The sequence below is a fragment of the Cygnus olor genome, chromosome 10 (genome assembly GCF_009769625.2).
Source record: "Cygnus olor isolate bCygOlo1 chromosome 10, bCygOlo1.pri.v2, whole genome shotgun sequence".
In the NCBI taxonomy this organism is placed as follows: Eukaryota; Metazoa; Chordata; class Aves; order Anseriformes; family Anatidae; genus Cygnus; species Cygnus olor.
In genome coordinates, this window is record NC_049178.1 from 418,405 (window position 1) to 438,687 (window position 20,283).

The window sequence follows — 20,283 nt, forward strand, 5'->3', positions numbered from 1 at the left end:
ATTTTTTGAATAGTTTTGTCAGATGCTGGCAGTGAATCAGGTTTGGGGTTCAGGAAAAATACATCTGTGCATCAATAATAACATAGCCTTCTGATATTTAATCTCATACAATCAGATTCTAACCTAATGAAAACTACACACGCTTTCTTCAGTAGATATGTAGCTATCAAACTTTGGTCACTGGGGTCACTTCCAGCACCGTTTTGTTCTGAGCAACCTTTTAAAAATGGATTTGATGTAGAAGAACACACAAATGAAGCCGCAAAAGAATTAGGAGTAGAGCTGTTTGATTATGGTGGTTTATTCTTAAATTCTAGGTTAGACTTAACGAATTTAGCTGAACAGAGCTCCAAGTTTTAACACCAGATTCCAGAGATGTCTTGGGTATTATTGTGTCAGACTAGTGAAAAATTGTCAGCTTGTTTCCCTGAGCTTATAATGACTGTTGCTTTTTCTTTACAGGCTATTGCTTTTTCATATTAAAAGGAAAAAAGATGATAAAATATTCTACAGAAAAATATTAACGTAATATCCGTTTGATTACCAAGTATCAAATTAATCATTTTTTTCTTTGTTTTCTGAAGTGTCTGGAGCAATTTTCTCCTTTATTCTATTTAGCGATAATTAAGAATAAATCAAGCAGCTGGCCAAAGACTGTTCACTTGGCAGGTAAACACTTGCTGTTACTCTCCAAGGAGGTCAGGATATTTTGCATTTCAGCATTCCTGGAATTCATCTTCTATGGTCTATCTCAATTAAACCACCTGTGGCACTGAAGGGGAAGGGGTGTGGAGGTGAAGGTCTTAAAGCAAGAAAAGTATCAACTAATTAGAATTTAGGACTACACAAATGTAAGGTTTTCTGCTATGTCTTCCCCACTTTCACCCTCGTTTCTTGTGAAAAATAGAATACGGATTAATCAGAGGAATAATTGCTTGGAAAAATTCTTCATTGATCATTTTATTATTGTATTTGGCAGTTTTTACTTTTTATAGAGGAAAAAGGTCTAAAGAGAGCTGTAAGCTCATAGACAACAAAGCATGAACTTGATGTGGGTGTGAAAGCTGCAAAAATATTTGTTTTCTTTAAGAGGGTTGTTTTTCTTTCTCTTTGCTATTGAAGAGAACCAGCAGAGCCCTACAGTGGTGACAGCACCTCATGTTACTCTTTCCAAGGGAATTTTTTTGACCAGTGGGCTATGTGGCTATCCTTTTATTTTGTCTTGGAAATGACTTCCAGTTCTTCCCCATGCAAATACAAGAAATCTGAATAGATTGCATTGTAGCATATAGGCAGCTTCTAGGACTTCAGTAGCCTGGGAGATGGAAAAGAGTGCAGCTAACATAAATGCATGTTCACGTTTTATGAGGACTAACAACTTTCATGTATACATGTGCATACTTACAGAGAGAAGGTGTGTTTTTTGGAATGGTCACCCTTTACTTTTATATGTAATCAATAATAATTCTTTTAAAAAGTGCTTAAGACGTTGCCTGGAATTTGCTTTTTCAGTGAGTATTCGTTTTAATGAACAGTTTTTAGAACAAATAGGAAAATGGAGTGGTCATTCACATCATCATACCTAGATGTGATTCATATTGGGTATTGGTAACGCTTAGGATTGTTATGGGCTCTTCTAGAGTGTTTATCAAAGGAAAAAGAAAAGCTAAAATGTATAACGTGTTACTAAGGGTTGTGGCAGGAGAAATGAGAGCACTGTTTGGAGGTACACTTTTCTATAGAGACTTTTTTCGTAGAGTTTGAGTAAAAGTGGCTGAGACTTTGCGTTCTCGGAGCAGACAAAAATCAATTTCCAAAACTGAACTTGAGTTACTAATGCAGTCAGGAGCGTTAGAGAGTCTGTGTGACAGATGAATCGTGGAAGCTGCTCAAGTTATTTCCGTAAGAAGACAGTTTGGAGAGAAGAAAAAAATTCATGGGGCACCTTTAATAGGGCCTGAGTACTAAGAAGGTGCAATTTTTGTTGGAGGTGGTAGCAAGTGGTTCGTTATTCCACTGAATTTTGAAATATGAGTACCGTTACAAAAATTGTGTGAAATAAGCCTTTGAGCTGCAGTTCTTTGGTTCACCAATGGAGATGTGAATGAGGCCAGTGCCATGTAAGTAAAACTAGGGTTTTAAAACTGTAATTTTTTTTTTTTAATTTGAGTAGGGTAAATTAATGATAATGCAGAGGGACTGAAGCAGGAAAAGAAGTCAAAGAATTGTAGAATTATATCCTGTTTTGTTGGAGATAATGATTTAAGGCTTGACAAAAGGACAGTGTTTCATTGACTTCCTCTGTTCCCTTTTGTGATCATTTAACATCTCTAGCAGCTGCAGGAATTGATCAGATGGAGCAAAAAAATAATAAAGCCTGCAGTGCAGTTTTCACTGCCAACATTCTGGCAAGTGTTCCTGTTAGAGATAAAAGGTAGTGTAACGCCTTTTACACTCCATTTTATTTTGACTTCTGTGACTTCTGTTCTCTTTCCTCAATTCTTTGATCATGCTTTTTCATGCCGAGTCCTTTTCTTCTCTTTGAACACACTGGCTGTTCTGATTTTTGCACCCCACCCTTATTAGTTGACGGTTCCATACCACTAAGTGGCATCATCCCTGAAGAACAGGTCCTAATTCATTTTTTCCTGTGTAGAAACACCTTCTAACAAATGTGCATAATACAGCTTACTCTTGTTTCCAGCAACTTTATCTTTTCTCCATAGATCCAATTAGAAATAAGTAAATCAGCCTGTGATCATCAGTCTGTTTGATGGTTTCAGCAGCAGCTTGATCCACAGGTGGAAAATTTAGATCAGTCTACTCCAAAGCACAAAAGAACAATGTCACTTTTTTAACATTGTTTTTTGTGTGCATCTCTAATAAAACGTGTCAGCTAATTGGATTGTTTAGTTATCTAACTCTTCTGTTGTTTCGGTTTTAAAATTAGGAATATGTACAAGCTTGCATTCTTGGGCTAATAAAATTCTGACTGTAAAGAGAATTAGACAATACTAACAGAATTAAAAGAACGCTTTTTTGATTTTTCAGTTGAAAAAAACCTGCAGTTTCCTTCAGAAGGATTGTTCCCTTGCACCATGTTAAATAATTTAAGATGCAGACTTATTTTTGATTTGTAGTGACTGATGCAAGTTCTCACTCATGGTAGATTGTGTCCTCTAAAACTTCCTTTGGATGGGCTTTTTGGCCATCTTAGTAGCATAACCGTTTAATCTAGAGATTTCTGGCACAGTTTTGCAGCTCAAGGAGCATCCCCATAGCTGTACAACTGCTGGAAGGTGGCATAGATGCATTTACTTCTTTACAGATAGAGAAGGAAATGATAGGAGCTGTAGCATGTGGTGTAATGGATAGTAGTTACCTTGTGATTAACCCTTTGTTGCTGTTAGTGATCCCATCTGCACAGTATCAGAGTATATCAGAGCCAGACTGCATCCGATTCTTAGTGTGGTTAGGTGGTGCTACATTTGAGAACTACAATACATCATTTTCTAGAATCCAACTCAGTTCAGATATTAAGGACATTGAGATAGGTGTCTGTGAGTCCAGTAACCTGCTGCAGGGTTGTTATTGCTTCTGGCAGTTGATTGCAAAGAACAGTTAATATTTCTAACATTTCAATCAGTGCATATGATTCTGTTCCAGAACAGTGAAGCATATTACTTCTGCCACCAGGAACATGCTGTGAGATTCACTTTGTAGAGCGGTGATTCTCTCGGTTATTATAGAAGGAATTTCAAATGGAGGGCTTGGAATCAGCTTTTATGGATTTGAATTGAGAATGCTAAGGAATGCTGGCAGCTGAGCTAAAAGAAGACGTCATATTATAAAGACTAGTTTGCAATATGGGGGAAAGGGCTAATGTGCTCATCTTTCATTGTCAGTGCCCTTCTTTTTATCACTGTATAGGCTATGGGGCTGTTAAGGGGAAGAAGAGTGCTTGTAATTTCAGTTGACTTCCAGCTCCTTTGCGCTCAAGGATCAGCAGATACCTGTGCAGGAGCACTATTAAGCTTTGTCTCAGCCATTATATAGGAATGTATATCCCTTAACCCTTATATGGAAACTTACCTTTGATTATTTTCATTTATATTTTCAATAGTGTCTTTATTTTGCCAGTTTATTATGCAAGTCATTTGTGCTGAAAAAAAGTGTTTTTTTCCTAGAGTTCCCCATAAATTCTAACTTGGAGTCTGAATGACGTCTGATGCAGGAATAATTTACTATTGCTAAACAATATAAAAATGCGATTGAAAGTGGTGCTGAAAACACTTTAATTAAAACCTAGGTAGTCTGGCTTTTGAGAGATGTTAAATAACTGCAGCAATGTGTGCATTATGAGTTTGCTAGTCGATTTTCAGTCTTTTATGAAAGTTGGGATTAAAAGTTATCAGTGTTGTAAAATGGAACTCACAAAACATTCACTGTAATCCTTCAAAAGAGGAAAAACATTTTCTCTTTTCCTCAAGTACTGTTTTTGCAAGGGCACACCTGTCTCACTAAATAAGGATTGCCAGTGCACACCTGGAACACATGCAGTATAAACATTAAGACTTGAATATCTTTGCAACACCACAAAGCAAACTTAGTGAAGGATCGTGAAACTCTATTTAAATCAAATATTCTTCTAATGAAAATTGGTAGTTTGAGTGCATTCGGTCATAAAGTTTAGTTCACTTTTAAACAGTTATTCTGTTTTATCTCAGAAATGAAGTTAAAGGCATGTGTAGTGCAGTAGAGAAGCCTCTCTCTGCTTTCAGCCTAATGGTCTCAGTGGAGTTTCTCCCTCTAGAGGTTATGCTCTGAAACAGGCGTGGTTTTACGTCCCCATGCTGCGATATTGTTACGTGTCTACGGTGGTGCACTGCAAAGCAATGACAATGCATCCCATCACTTAGGGTTTTTCCAAAGTGAATTTAGTGATATTTCTTTCAATACTGAATAATATGTGCCTTCATCCTTCAGACTGTGCAAGACTTTCTATGTACACTGGGATGCATTATGCAGTATATTCTGCCTGTCAGAGATGACATTTATTGTACATTTAAATTGCCTCCAATATGGCTATATATATATATATATATATATATATATATTATAATTTCATGATGGTGGAAAATTGTTTGTTCTGCTTACGTTGGTTTTGGTTTTATTTTTTATTTATTTTTTTAATAGTCATCTTGTCAGTGTGAACTTGGAAGTAGCCCCTCTGCCCCCAGAAACAGATAATCTTGCCCAAGGTTTTGCTACCATGTGAGTCCTACTCCGGTTATAACACTACTTGGAAAATGCTAGAGCCAAAGGAAAGCTGAAACTGGAAAATCTGTATTGAGGAAAATAAAACAGGTATGAGTGACATTTTGTGGCAAACGTATAGAGAAAACATGGACAAGGGAAGAAAGGGGAGGAATCAGATGTAAATGAGCAGAATAGAGAGCTGTAAAGGAATTTCACATGGTTAATATGCTCCATCTCCTCTGTGCTGCCCATGAGTAAGATAAAACAACCCAGATAAAGATGGATCTGAGCATGAATTAAAAAAGTAGAAAGATACAAGATTACATCATTTCTTAAAAAGAAAATAGTTGAAAGAGCCCATATTTTTTTATTAAATTATTGATGGAAACTGAGCAGGCTGCGTAGAGAGTTTCGGATGACATGTATTGATTCTATATAGTCACCTCCTATTATACAGTAAAGAACAAATCCTCTCTAAACATACAGTAGAAAAACTGGGGATTAGGGGAGGATATGTTCATGGGGATACTCATTCCGATCACAAATCTGTACTTAAACTGCAGTGGGTTTGCAGTACATAGCCAACAGATGTGTAAACATGTGATTGAGGGGAAAAAATCTGGCAGTTATAGTAAATAAATCTTTTGCTGAATAAGCTTTTGGCACTTTAAGGTGGCTCTAAATGCCTTACCCATCCCACGGATTTTGTGATGTTCTTATCTGTGGTGTGGGACCAATAGTAGTGCTCTGCACTACAAGTACAGCTTGTGTTGCTTTTTTGTGAAAATGAGGCGCAGCCCTGATTCTGAAATCACTTACATTTTCTTGCCTTAATCACATTTTGTTTTGCTTTCTGTCCAGCTGAAAAGTCATTGCAGAACTTTAACAATTCCTTTCTTTTGTTGTAGATATATAAATAGAATAGTCTCGCAGCATGCGTACTTGGATACGAGAGCTGTTTGAGAAACAAGGAAGAAGTATGATACAGGAGACTGTTGGCAGAAAAGTTAGTGCTATCAATTGAAAATTCAGCTCTGTGGAATGCAGTTGGCCCCAAATGTCCCTTAGTACCTGTTTGTTTAATTGCAGTTGGCACTGAGTGGCTCCCTGGAGGCTTCCAGGGACTTCACGTGTTTGAACCACTACCAGATAGAAGTAGGATACATAAGGATACAATAATATTCCAGCATTCTAGTAATTAAGACTTGAGGTAAAAAGAATCCACCAACATACAATGAGAGAAAAGATAATTAAAAAAATCATAGCTGTAAATAATCTTTTGGTCGTTTAAAACTGGGTATTACTGCCTTCAGATGGCCCCCTGTAGTGGTTTAATATGAGATCTGTAGTCTCAGCAGTAAATTTTCTTCTTGTGGACTAGTTTCAAAAATCATAGCATTAATTTGGTATTTTTTTCCTGCAGATACACGCAACAAGTCTTATAGCCATGTTTAAATACTGTAAGTCAGTAGTGCTTAGGACTTAAATTCCTGCATATTTAATTGGCATTTAATTAGGTAGTCATTTGTGCAGTACTTTGTATTGAATGATGATTAGGAAAAGACGAATGTAATTGTTTTTTGATGTATGTGGCTGTGTTTTATTTGCCATTCTTACTTCAGACCGAATGCTGTCCCATATTAAACATACAAGGATAAACCACGCATCTGACTGTTGGTGTTTGCAGTGCTAACAGTCTGCTCACACTCAGCATGGACTGCCCAGCGGTAGAATAACCAGGGGAGTGAGAAAATTTATAGCTGACAAATACTGTGGTTCTGGATCAGAACGTGGAACAAAGAGCCAGGGATTAGTTAGTAAGTGCTAACTGTAGGTCAGCAATTGGTGGGTCTTAAAAAATTTCCATGGGGATGAAAAAAAACAACCACATTCTTTCGCTGTAGCCTTATGAATCATGGTTTTGAGGGGAAAGTAGTAGTTATATTTTATTAGTGAAGGTGCCTCAGCCTATGCATTAAATGCTTTAAACCTAAAGGAAAGTTCCAGAATAGTGATGCTCCGATGTGAGTTTGAACAGTACTGCGGGAATCCCCTTGCATGCATGCATACGTACCCTCCCCCAATCTTCTACTCTTGAATTATGGGGGGAAAATTGCTTTCTCCTTCAAGAAAAGAAGACTTGGTTAGGCTGTTAATTTTATTTTGCCATACTTACAGCTTTGTATTCTTATATAACGGCAAATTATTGGTGTTGTTATTTCTGTTAGGAACAATCACCATCGTTTTCCTTCGTGTTTTTGTGCTCGTCAGTAGCGCTCTGCCATAATCCGTAAGTGTGCTCTTTGTGCCATCTTGTGGCCAAATCTCGCAAGTGCAGGTCTCTAATTAGGAGTGTACTGGCTTCGTTTAGGCCATAAATGAGAGGACCATGCTAATAAATCTGACAAGACTATAGATTTAACAAAGCTAATTGCAAAATCAGTCTTCTGACTTCTGAAAGCCTACTTTTGTGAACTGCATAGACCTGTTGAACCTAAAGTGTTGTCTCCTTAATGATTTCACATTCCTGCTGATCTGCACTTCTTCAGTAACTCAGGACGAAATGTCTTTCCAGATGATTGTCTTGCTTTGTGATGCATCATTTTTTTTCTGTTGGATCGACTGAAAACTGTTTTGATTGGAGCTACTCAAAATCTGTATATTGATTTTTTATTTTTTTCCCCTTAACTGTAGCAGAACACACAGTTCTAAATCTCCTTTTCAAATTGTTTCAATGGGATTTGATTAAGTATTATGGTTAATCTACTCTCAGTACTATTCCTGATAGAGAAAATAGCAGTGAGGGATTGAAATTGGAACCTGATTTTTTGCTTTTGTTAAAAACAAATATTTTTATTTCTGGCTTACCAGAAGCTGAGCTTGAAATTGAAATTGTCATGTGAATAACTTATATTCATATGATTTTTCTTATTGTTAATGCACACATTAGGAGTTAGAAAGTTTCCAAATCAAAAGGTAGAGAAGATAGGAAGGTTGTACATGATGTTAAGGTGCCCCATTTCCTACAGCTTTCTGTTATGATGCGTTTGTCTTTTATGTCAATGAAAGTCTAGAAACTTTAAGCATAAATTTCACACACACATTAAAAATGTGTTTGCATTTGAGTGCTGAGACCTTGACTAGTCTTTATACTCTTGCATTCTGTGTTTTTGTTCTGACTTTCAACCTGGTGTAAGTTACCGGAATCTGTTTTTGAGGAATTGACAAGCTATAGCAGGCTGTTGCATTTCCCTGTATTTTTTTGGTTATTGTATGCAGAAAATTGAATTACAGTATGTATTGCATTAATAACCTGAAAAACAAACATGCTGTATATTACAGAACTTATTCTTCAGATGTAATGTAACTCACATCACATCACATCACTCAATGTTTTGTCCATTACTACATACTGACAATGGCAACCATCTCTATTTCAGTCTGTTATGATCATATTGTTGGAAACACCCATTAATTAGACGTGTAAATATTTTTTTCTATGCCTTTTTCTCTTAGATAACTTTAGTAGAACCTGTGCTGCAGCCACAGAGATTCCTGCCCTCATGGCATAGGTTTTTTTCTTTGTTTGTTTTAGAAGTGAAATATTTACTGCTATGGAGACAGATTGCAAAATAAGGAGAGGGAGCCCAGTTCACTTGATTTTAACTAGGAAAAAGATTCTTTTTATTTTTTCATAGGTAACAGTGAGCATTCTGCCAGAAGCCCCTAAACTTAATAGCAAAAGATCAGGCAGATAAAGCAGGAACTGAAGATCAAGTAACACAGGTTTATTAGTTTTTTGCAATGTGAGCTTGTTTATTATCAAAACTTTTCTGTTGTAAGTGATTTCTTGACTCAGTGCCTGAAAAAGGTCCTTTAATGTAGCTGTTCTTGGGAAAAAGGAAGTAGTGGGCCTTTTTAGCATCCAAGATGTTTTCTGTGCTCTTTTTTTGGGCGAGTTAGCGAGCTGGACAATGAGTTCCACTGGAAAACTTGAGAGAGGAAGTTAGTTACTTGCCAAATGATTTTTGGCTTATATTTTTTTAAAGCTGCGAGTCAAAAGACAATGAATTCTCGACTTACTATGCCCCATTAAATGAAGTTTGTGCAATCTGTTTGTATTGAACCTGTATTAGTGAATATAATGTAATGGCTGTATCAGAAAGAAGGCAAATACATTACCCAGATTTTCAGATAGGTGCATTTCAGTTGTACAGGACCACAGGAAAAAAGAATAGACTCAACTCCCTGTAAAAGTCCAATTCTAATTTCACTCCTGCCTTTCAAGTGAATATTCTCAATGCATGTTTTTGGTTTTAATTTCTTGCACCACTGTGATTATTGCTAAACCTAATTTCTTCTCAAGCAGCCATAATAGCAAATTATACTATTGACTGTTCTTTTATTTTCTAAATTATCTTCCATTATTTCTTCTGTAACACACTGCTCCACTTTCAGTCTTCAGCGTGTGAGGCTCTATCATTGAAATGTGACAAACTACTTAAAGCTTTTTATGAGCTGCATCTAAACCAATTTGTATGTTAACTTTAGTCATATTACTGAAACAAGTATGAGTATTAGGCTTGCAAATATACCTAAACATTGTTGAAGGCAACCATGCAAATCCTCAGTTTCTTCTGTAAGAGAAAAACAAGAAGGGAATTGGAGATATTTTCCTCATCAATATAAATAAAGAAATTGATTCTCCTATGCATTTGCACATCCATCGAATGTTTGGATGCTGGAATGTTAAATATCACTGAAGGTTCAATTAACAAGAATTTTGCTTAAATGACACACCACTGACAAAAACAGACCAAAGGAGAAGAAAGATGCAACGTTTGAAGAATCACAGATTCAGATCACATACAAAAAAGCACTTTTAGCATTAAAATTTCTGGAGGTGAGACAAACATGGGACAACTTCTGCACAATGCAGTTTGCTGGTATCATGTATTACAAAAGGGCAAATTTTTGTTTACTAGCTTTCCTTAATTTTTCTTTCTTCATGCTTTTAAATTAGGTTTCTTGTAAAATTTGATAAAGCTTGCCCTTAATACTGTACCTTGTGGGCTAAATAAGGATCCTTGTCGTGTACGTTAGACATCAGCATTTCTTCATACAGATGTTATATTTAATCTGTCCTGAACTATCAGGCTTCATGACTATTCAGTCAGCTTCTCTGGTCATCTCCTGCAAATACTTCTGTGAAAAATTAAACAGGAATGAAAGAATTATCAAAGAACTTGAGATTATTATACAAAACTCATCTCCACGTATAACTAAGGGGTAACTGTAGGCTAAAATGTTTTAGTATTGCAAATTTCAGAATAGGTTTGCACTTAAGGCACAATCTGTAAGTATTTCTTTCTCCTTTCCTTTGCTTGCTATGGGCTGTGATGTCATTTTTCTTTTATTTCCTTTGCTTTGCTGTTTGACTTAAGTAGGCCTGTCATTACAGTTATACTTTGCCATTCTGCAAAATGTTAATTCTGCAAATGAAAAATATTTCATCATTATAGATATCAACTGTACTACAATCCATCTGTAAAGTATCAAAAAATCACTTGTTAATTTGGAGAAAAACTAACCGCATGTCCGAAATTTCTTGCCCTAAAATCTTTTTCTCTTTTCTTCCACTACATTTCTCCATCATAGCCAATGCTGTCTGTGGTGAGTGATTTTTATTTCAGGTCTTTCAAGTTCCCCTTGCCTCTAAAATCCAACTTACTTCCCCCCCCCCCCCCCAAAGAAAGCTAGCTGAATACCATTTATTAAATAATTTATTCAGTGTAGGATTTCTAATATTTATCAAATACTGCTATCAGGTTTCCAACCACCTTAAACCAACGTCCAAACGGTCTTATCTTTGTGCAGATATAGCACGTTTTACACTTATCAATGGAAATTCAGTTATGTTGTACTTTGTTTAAAGTAGTCAATATTTCAAAAGCAAAAGTTCAGTACAACTTTTGCTCAATCCTTTTATCCAAGAAAATTTGAATTAATGTGTATGTTTTCTCCTATTGATAAAATTCACTTCAATGGCCAAATCCTGTAGCCTGTAATCATAAGAACCAGAAGGCCGAGAGAAAGCGGCTTTTAGAAATGTAAGAAGCCAAGCAAAGCCTTGAGAATAATCTGCAAAGATACATGTTCTCAAAAATCCTTGTGTTAATTTATATAGTTACTACAAAGAGCTTTTTAAAAGCATGTATGTTATTAGTATCAGAGCTAAATGCAAAGTCTGGTATTTGGATGATCATTATTGGTACTACTGCAACTTTTAAACAGTCCCGTTACATTGTCATGACAAGAGTGTGTCCTCCTCTTTTCCACCTTCTTCCCTTTGGGAAAATAATGAGGGGTGGTGAGAGAAGAGGGGCAATTAAGGTGAAGAAAAGCACCCAAGTCCAGTAAGGTACCTATAGTTCTTTTTAGATGGAGCACCGAAATAGCAACTCATCCTGGATGGCTACAGAAATAGCTGTTCCACCTGCACTGGATGTTGTTGACATTGCCCCCTTTAGCCCTAGTGCCAGAGCCATTTGGAGGAGAAGCTGGCAAAGAACACCCTCAGATGTTTCCAAACATCAGTGATTCCTGTCTGAGGAATAAACTTGTTAGATTATCGCAATGTTACAGGAATCTACTAGCAAATTGTGAATGGTAAACTTGAAATCCAGCCCTTGATGAAAACCTGTGACTGCTTCCTTGCTGCCCCAAACCCTTCAGGCTGGCTTTCCCACTCAGGACAGCCCCAGCTACGATTCCTTTTTTACTTGACCTTACACAGGGTTTGTTGTTCCCTTCCAAGTTAGGAGCAGGCATTTTTTGTTAAATGACAGTAGACTTCACTCTTCAACATGTACTTTGCTTTGGGTGACAGGGTGGTGGTGTAAATAGGAGAAACCATGCACTTCTATAGGTGGACTAATAATTTTACCTCAATATCCTTATGGTATCCTTCTCCTTCAATGTTCACCACATACCTAAGGCTTTGGGGTGCTCTGGAAATGCTGCTGTGCTCTGACCCAAGGCGGACTGTGGCAGGGCAGTTCTCTGCAGGCAATTTGTTGGTGAATAGCCAGGTGGCAGAGACCAGAGGAACTTCCATGGGTAGAGCATGAGCCAGAAGCCAGGTGGGGCCATTAATTCCTCTTCCCTTTATAGTTCTGTTTCAATTTCTGGGGGGTCAATTTGAAAACCTGCACTGTGCCTAGTTCACAAAGTTTTGGGAACCTCATGGGCAGTGCCATGGATTGCCTCTTGGAGCTGGGCTATAGGGAGAGGCTGCAGAAGTTCTGAGAGAACTGTTTATATATTCCCTGGAAATTGGCATGGAAATCGTTCTGTAAGTTCTGGTCAGCTGGTCTGTTTTTAATAGAAAATATGAAAAAAAAAAGAAAAAAGAAAAGATAAAGATTTTGTGTGTCTTTTTAAATCCCACTAAGTTCTGTCTGTGTAATCACAGCAGCGTGACAGAGATTCGCAGCACTCCCACATTCCTCCCCTGCTACAATTAATATGCAGCTTCTTGCCACCCCCATAACATGTGTTCTTGCCTTTTCTGAGCTAGCTTCTGCTATGGGAAGCCGTGCCAGCACAAGTCTAAATTTGGTCCATCATGTTCAAAGAGTTCTAAGTCTTGAAGGGGTACAAAAATGGATTATGTCAAGGTAGCAGCAGCAGCCTGCCACAGTTGAGGCTGTTAGTTTCATGTATTTGCATCCATAATTAGTGTTGTGCTCAGTAGCAAACGTGTTTGTGGGTAGAATGTGAGAGCCCCATACATAGGTGGCTGTGGGACAGAGGGAGGCTGTGACTGGCTTGTCTTGCCAGAATTGCTGTTTGAGTTGGGCGTTCTCATCATTTGTGGGTTGATCTAGCACTTTGGCCTTTTAGAGTTTGCATTCAGAAGGGCTGTCTGTTAGCAATGTGTATGTTAAGTTTGCTTTTGTTTCTGTTTTAAAACATTTTAAATATTTTACAAATGAGTTTCCCTTTGCTTAGCTAAATTCTTCTAGATATTGTATAGACACTGCTTGACTTCAGGAAAATATTTATAAATAGTGTTTAGCATCAAGTAATAAGTATTGTCTAACTTATTTGAAAGACCTATTTTAAATCATTCGGATTGGAGGAAAAAATATCTTTTATTGTGAATATTTCTAGACTATACTAGTAGTTACTGAATATTTCTGTTGCTTAGTAGCAAAATAATTTTGGAGTGCAGAGGATTTATTTCACGATGCTTATGCAAAGTCTGGGATCTTTCCTCAGGTTTTTATATGCATGTTACTTCAGGCAGGTTTTCTTTTGGAAAAAATGGAAAGATATGAGCTTCAATCTTCAGATAAATGCCTTGGGGCTGAAAGTCTAGCTGATATGGTGACCAACTGAAAACTAAGTAAAAGGGAAGTTTCTTTTAAAATGTTGAATTGTATTTTGTTTGATCAAAAGGAAACATTTAACTTAAAAAAAAATCTAGCTCAGTTTAATTTTAAATTACTTAAAAAATATGAAAAAGTTTAAAAGCTGAAATATTCAATTTGAAAAAGCCAACAAAAATATTTATTTTTCTCTCATTTGGAGCGTGTCAAAGGGGCTGTTTGTCAAGCTTGAAGCCAATTTATGGGTAGCTTAAATGACTATGAATTTATTTTTTTCTAGAATTATTAATCTAAAAATTTTATTCCATTCCAACTATCAGTTTTACAAAGCTACAAAGGAATTGGATCAGAATGTCTGTATTCTCTAAAGTGAAATTTCCTTTAGTTTGGAGTCACTGCATAACCACTGTGTTGACTGGTGGAGGTCATCTACAAAAAATATGACTTAATACGGGGATAAAGGACTTGAAAAAAATGTTTTTGGTTTTGTTTACTTTGCAGCATCTGCCTCTCTGTCATTGCCTTGTTGTTGGCTTTGTTAATTCACTCATTCATAATGATCATTGAACATTATTTCCATACTTTTTGGGTTCATTTGCATTTATACACTGAATTTCTGTGCTAAAATTGTCACAACGGGGTCATAAGTTGTACATTAGTAGGTTTAAAAATTGCTACATCAAGAGGAGTTTTGAAAGTAAGCTTATTGGGAGATTTTATATAAATAATTAAAAAGATACTGAGACTTGAAGAAATTGAAAGAATTAAGTATCATTACCATTTAGTAAAAGCAGGGCAGTAAGTGAGTAGCTTACATTTGAATGCTCCTGAGTGTGTGTTTAATGAGATGCAAATATTAAGAGATTTGAGCTCTCAACACTTATAAAAATATTGTCATTTAATGAAAGAACAGATTCAAAGTAGAGAATTCCACTACAGGTAATGCTTCTTCTCCATTTGAAATAACCGATAAAAAACATGATTTCAAAATGTTATTTTAAGTTTTTCATTTTTCTTTCAGCTTATATTCACGTTTTTGTTACATACTGGCAGCTCTAGATAAAATTGTGCTAAATGTAAAGGTAGCATCAAATGAACTAAAGAAGCCTCCCATACTGAGTTAATGTGTTAATGAATTATTAATTGTTTTATTGGAGTGTGGAGCTGAAGAATATTCATTAATGCCAAGAAGTCTGGTGCCATGCGTTAAGTCATCTAAATCATACTGACAGAATTCCTACATGTGAGGGTCTTCTGGCAGAGCACACTTGGCTATTGGGGAAGTCGTATTTCTGTATATTCAATATGCTGGGTAGGCAGTGAATAGAGGAAAAAATAAGAAAAACATTTTCAGACATGCAACGTGATATTCTAATAATTTAGGATAATTATCTATACCCCAATCTTAATATGGGAAAAATCATTTTCAATTTTGATTGAAACATTGATTAAGGATTGCAAGATTTATCACTCTGTACTCAGATGTAAAACAAATATTTTAGGACAAGTTATTGTGTTTTGAAAAAGCTTAGTGTAAAAGAATAGTAAGTTGAAATAGGAATATTATTCGTTGTGGGATTAATTATTTTTGACACTTTTCTTTGTCACAAATATTTAAATGAAGTCTGCCTTTAGCTTAGGTTTGTATATTGTGAGGTTGTTGGTGCTGTTTTGTATAACTCAATAAAATTATCTTTTCTGTTGAAGGTACTTTTTGTTGAATTCAGTTCTTTCTGTTGAATCTCCTTTGCTTGCATCTGACCTTTATGTTGATTTTGCTTCATTTTTTCATTTACCATGCTGTTCAGTTTTTGGATGCCAGGAGAACAAAGGTTTGTCTACTATTTGCAGTCAATTTTTTTCAAAATTCAGTATTTATTGTGTATTTTTGTTTGCTTGTTAGAGATGCAGTAATCCTGTTTACTAAACGTGTTCATAGCTTTAGTTGCCAAAAAGAAAAAAACAAAACCAACCAAATGCCCTCCCTCCCCTCGCTCCCTGCCAAGCTCCCTTCAATTACAGCGAGTGCTTTGATTGACTTCATAACTCAACTGCTGAGCACCCTGCAGGGCAGAACCACCTTTAGTCTATGAAGTAATTTAGAAAACATGGAATACTGAGTCTTCCAGCTTTATAGGTACATCTTGACTGTACTAATGGATGTGTCACTGCCTAGTGTTTGGGTTTGTTGGTTTGCCTTCTTTGCTCTTCATTTTATCTGTAGCTGACACTGTGTGTGTGTTGTCATTTATTTTTTCTAGAAGCACTTGAAAAAATATAACTATAAACATTGTCACATGCATTTGCTATTTTTATAAGGTCATTTATTATAGTTTCATCCTCGGTTCTAATGAATTTTTGTAACAGCATACGACAAAAGTTTAATCAAAGACTAATCCTGCATTCGGATCATAAATTGATTTCTTTTTTTTTCCTTTATTGCAGCATCTGCAAATGACAATCCAGGCACTTCAAGATGAGCTTAGAACCCAGAGAGACCTTAATCATCTTCTGCAGCAAGAAAGTGGAAACCGAGGGGCTGAGCATTTTACCATTGAGCTCACAGAGGAGAATTTTCGAAGACTTCAAGCAGAACATGACAGACAAGCTAAAGAGCTTTTCCTATTAAGAAAAACTCTAGAAGAAATGGAGCTTAGGATTGAAACACAAAAGCAAACACTAAATGCTAGAGATGAATCAATAAAAAAGCTTCTGGAAATGTTGCAAAGTAAAGGTTTGCCATCTAAAGGAATGGAAGATGACAATGAGAGAACTCGAAGGATTGCAGAAGCTGAATCTCAGGTTAATCATTTAGAAGTGATATTAGACCAAAAGGAGAAGGAAAACATACATCTTAGAGAGGTAAGGAAAACTCATTATTTGTTCATTTAAAAGATACTGCCAAAGTGCTTGCTGCAGTTTTAGAAATATATTTTCAAGTGTCTGAGTATCTTCTGCTTTCAGTGTTTCTTTAAAAAAAAAAAAAGAAAGATACATTTGTTTTAAATCAAAAATAAACACACAGCAGGACCAAGAGATTGTGGAAGAAAAGTGTCACTTGAGGCTTATTGTCTTTGTTGCTCTTTGCATACATTCTGGATTATTGCATTTTGACAAATAAATATTTGACAAATCAAGATGATTAGAACTACTGAAGAGAGAATGAACACCTCTTACTGTTATAAACTAAATAGTCAAAGGTGCATGCTACTTTTTTGTTTTATACCCATTGTATTTGAAATCAGTGTTTTAAAATGTTTTGCCTTCCATAGCCAGAAGCCTTTGTTTATTTCTAATGTATTTTCATGTGTGGTATACAATTTTTGGGGATTTATGTTGCATAATGTTGCCATATTAAAAAACTGGGGCGATGGCTGTGCTGTGCTTCGATAGATTTGGGCCCAAGCCCTCCTGCACCAGCTGCCCACATTACTTGCTGATGAATTCTGGGACTGGATTTGTGACAATTGAATTAGTACAACTGAAGGAAATCTGGCCTGCTGTCAAGCCCATGTGCCCTTCTACATCCCAACAGCTTACATGACCAATGTCAGGGAAACGAGGCCGTGAGTCTTTTTCAGAGAGAGATCCTGAGGCTTCCTGCTGAGAAGGGCAATAGTTTCAGGGAGACTGAGTACAAGCTACCCACAGTAAAGGGGAATCAGGACCTACAGCTCTGTTTCCTTAGAAGTTCAGAACAGCATAGTCTGATGTGAACTTCTAGTCTGGTAAAAAACACTAATTTGCCTGATATATCAAAACATGAATAAGATTAGTACAAGAACATAGAAAACTCTTATTGACTCTTGTATAATGCTAAAGATTAAGAACAGCTATTTACATCTACAGAATGTTGACAAAATATTTTCTTTGCTATGGATGAATTGTTATATATTTAACTTACAGCTACTATGGTAGCGAAAAGGAATTCTTCAAACACAGTAAAAGGTTTGTTTTCTTTTTTTTTCTTTCCCATTTTTATTTTGTTTGACCTGGAAAATGAGGACTCAATGGTATCTGGAGCCCATCTAAAACTTGGAGACGCTGGAAAATTTGCAAGGCTCAATCACATATTTCAATAAAGTTTTCTGGTGAAGGTGTGGATCCTTGTGAATCTTTCCTCATGCAGAACTTTCACTGATAAGTAAGGTCACCAGTTAATGAGGTCTGAAAGTCAGGGCCCTGAAAGGACTTGCACGAGGAATTAATGATACTGAATCTATGATAAGAGTGTATGTGGGAGGGGTTCTTTAACTAGCAGAGAAGTTTTTGGAATTTGCATAGCAGTCAAGTTCTGGAATAACCTTCCAAGAGTAGTAAAAGAAATAGAACTAAGTAGGGCTTGAAAAGTAGATAAAATATTTCAGAGTTCCCTCTGGGTTACAGTCAGGGCCTGGGAAAAAAAAATCTCTGAATTTATATGAGAATAAAGAGGTTATCTTTCCTGGGGAACACTGCAAGTATACAGAGGGGTTCGCTGCAGTTTCTGCTTATGACATGCTGATATGCCTTGGTCAAAGCTTAAAAATTTACTAGGTTTGCTGAGCAGAATCTGTGTCAGATTGGCAGGAACTATGTGCTGACTCGAGGATTTTAGCAAAGAACTTCCTTGCTGCTGTAAGAATCCAAGGCTTTGGGTGAAATCCTCTTTCTCTCCAGCTCTGTTCCTATAGCATATATTTATGGCTTTTGATTGATTGATTGATTGATTTTTCCCAGCAGATCTGAAGTTTGCTGTAGGGAGCTTGGAAGCATGACGTGTAGGGCATATGAACTCCTTTGAAACTAAATGTTTATCTTTTTTTTTTTTTTAAGGTAGCTGATTTTTATTGTTATTTTCTGGAAGAAAACGATATATGGTGTCTGCTTTGATAAGGAAATCATGTGTCCTGTAGGTAACAAACTGGTTTTTTTGGAAATACCCATGTGCAAAAGGATGTTCTTGGGTCTGGCAGTCTCCATGTTAGTAGGTTAAAATTTGGAAGTCTGTCTTCAGGCCATGATGTCATACCATTGCATCCTTATGTTCAGAATTAAGTATCGTGAAGATCACTAAATATACATTCCTGTCATAAAACACAAGATGTCTGCCTTCTAGTTCTTAAATTGGTTATCGCATGTCTTTTCTAGAATTTAAAATAAACATTTTTTTCTCTATAATTTTGGGAGAACTGTAGGTAATATGGTGATTTTATCATGTGGAAATCTAGCACAGATGTTTGGTATTACTTTTTTTTAAACATAGTGGCCACACATTATTTACCCTAAGTACCATTAAGTATTTTTTTATTATTGCTATTAAAAACTTGCCTTAGGCAAAGTCCCACTGAATCTCCAGTAAAGTGAAATGTTAAAATTCCAGCAAGTATTTTATTATATATACATACACATATATTACACATGCCCTCTCTATGTAACATACAGTTTCACTTAAATGGAATCTGAGATCATACAGGATTTTATATGCACATTTTAACTCTTATCTTGCATGTATTCTTAAAATAAGGTTGTTGTACATGGCTTAGTGCTACAGTGTTTTTTTCCTTCTCTACATTTGGTAGAAAGAACAACACAGCTTTATTATAATTTAAAGTGCACTTTTAAACTTTCAAGCGTTTTTAAAATTGCTCTATCTTTGAACTCAGCTTGGTCAAATAATGAAGGTCACTGATAGGATTTGAACTGCCATCATGAATTAGTTATTGCATGTTTTTAAAGTTATTAATGGAGTAAAGTTCTTTCTTCCACTGTGAATAGAACAGATGCCTTGCAGACTCTTGGTGTTTACTGTAAATGTCTTACACTGGAGCCAGTAGTAATTTACTAAGGAAATACTTTATCGACACCAAACATTTCTTCCCTGAAGTTAGTTACATAGACTAACAACCATTCGGGACTGAATGTCTTTATTAGGTTCATTAGTACCTCTTTCTTTTTATTTCTCCTGGCTCAGCTCAAAATATTAATCTAATCAGTAGCTATAAAGACAATTACTTTCTATCAAAGTATCGATAGTAATATGTGTTTTTAAGGTTACCTCTTAAGCATACAGAAGGACTTTGCAATATTGGCAGTCACTCCAGACATGAAAAAGTAGACACAAACTGATTGTGCTCTAGAGAATAGTTACTACTTCTAATATAGCCCATTCAGGTTTTGTTTGCCCCATGATATTCTGCCAGGGTGCTTGGTTGCCATAGTGTTTATAAGTCCACGTGGAGGATTAGAAAGCTTTTCACTTAGGAATCAGTTTCTTTAAGGACAGGCTTGCTCCCCATGACATCACCACCACTAGTTCGGAATCCTGAATTTGAGAAAAATGTCCATTTGAAACTGACATTGATGTTTGAGAAGCAGCTAAAGAAATAGTTCTGGAATGAGATAAAAAGATCACGAACAAACTCTTGTTTTATACCTTCCAGTATGTGGAGAGGGCAAATGTTGATCCTGACATCATTCCTGCAAGGGGCATCCTTTGGAAGCTAATCTGAGGACTGTCTTGAGTTGCATCAAAGCTAGTATTGTCCCCAGCAGTGGAAATGTTATCCTTGCACGGCTGTTGACCCAGTTCATATGTTTGGACTTTAGGGCTGCACACAAACATCTTAGAGCCTAGCTAAAAATGAAACTG

General features: G+C 36.3%; 1 protein-coding gene across 17 annotated transcripts in view; it reads left to right on the top strand.

Annotated features, from left to right (window-relative positions):
- The window catches only part of ERC2 (ELKS/RAB6-interacting/CAST family member 2), a 511,348-nt gene that overhangs the window by 50,399 nt on the left and 440,666 nt on the right, over positions 1-20,283 (top strand). For 13 of the 17 annotated variants that reach the window (XR_005822988.1, XR_005822990.1, XR_005822989.1 and 10 more), the window contains 2 exons: positions 15,461-15,484; positions 16,098-16,514. Coding sequence is in view for 13 of the 17 variants with exons in the window: in XM_040568867.1 (XP_040424801.1) it covers positions 15,461-15,484; positions 16,098-16,514 (441 nt within the window). In the remaining 4 variants the exon portion in view is untranslated. The remainder of the gene's footprint in view (positions 1-15,460; positions 15,485-16,097; positions 16,515-20,283) is intronic. The other 4 variants (XM_040568869.1, XM_040568871.1, XM_040568875.1 and 1 more) reach the window with 1 other exon arrangement.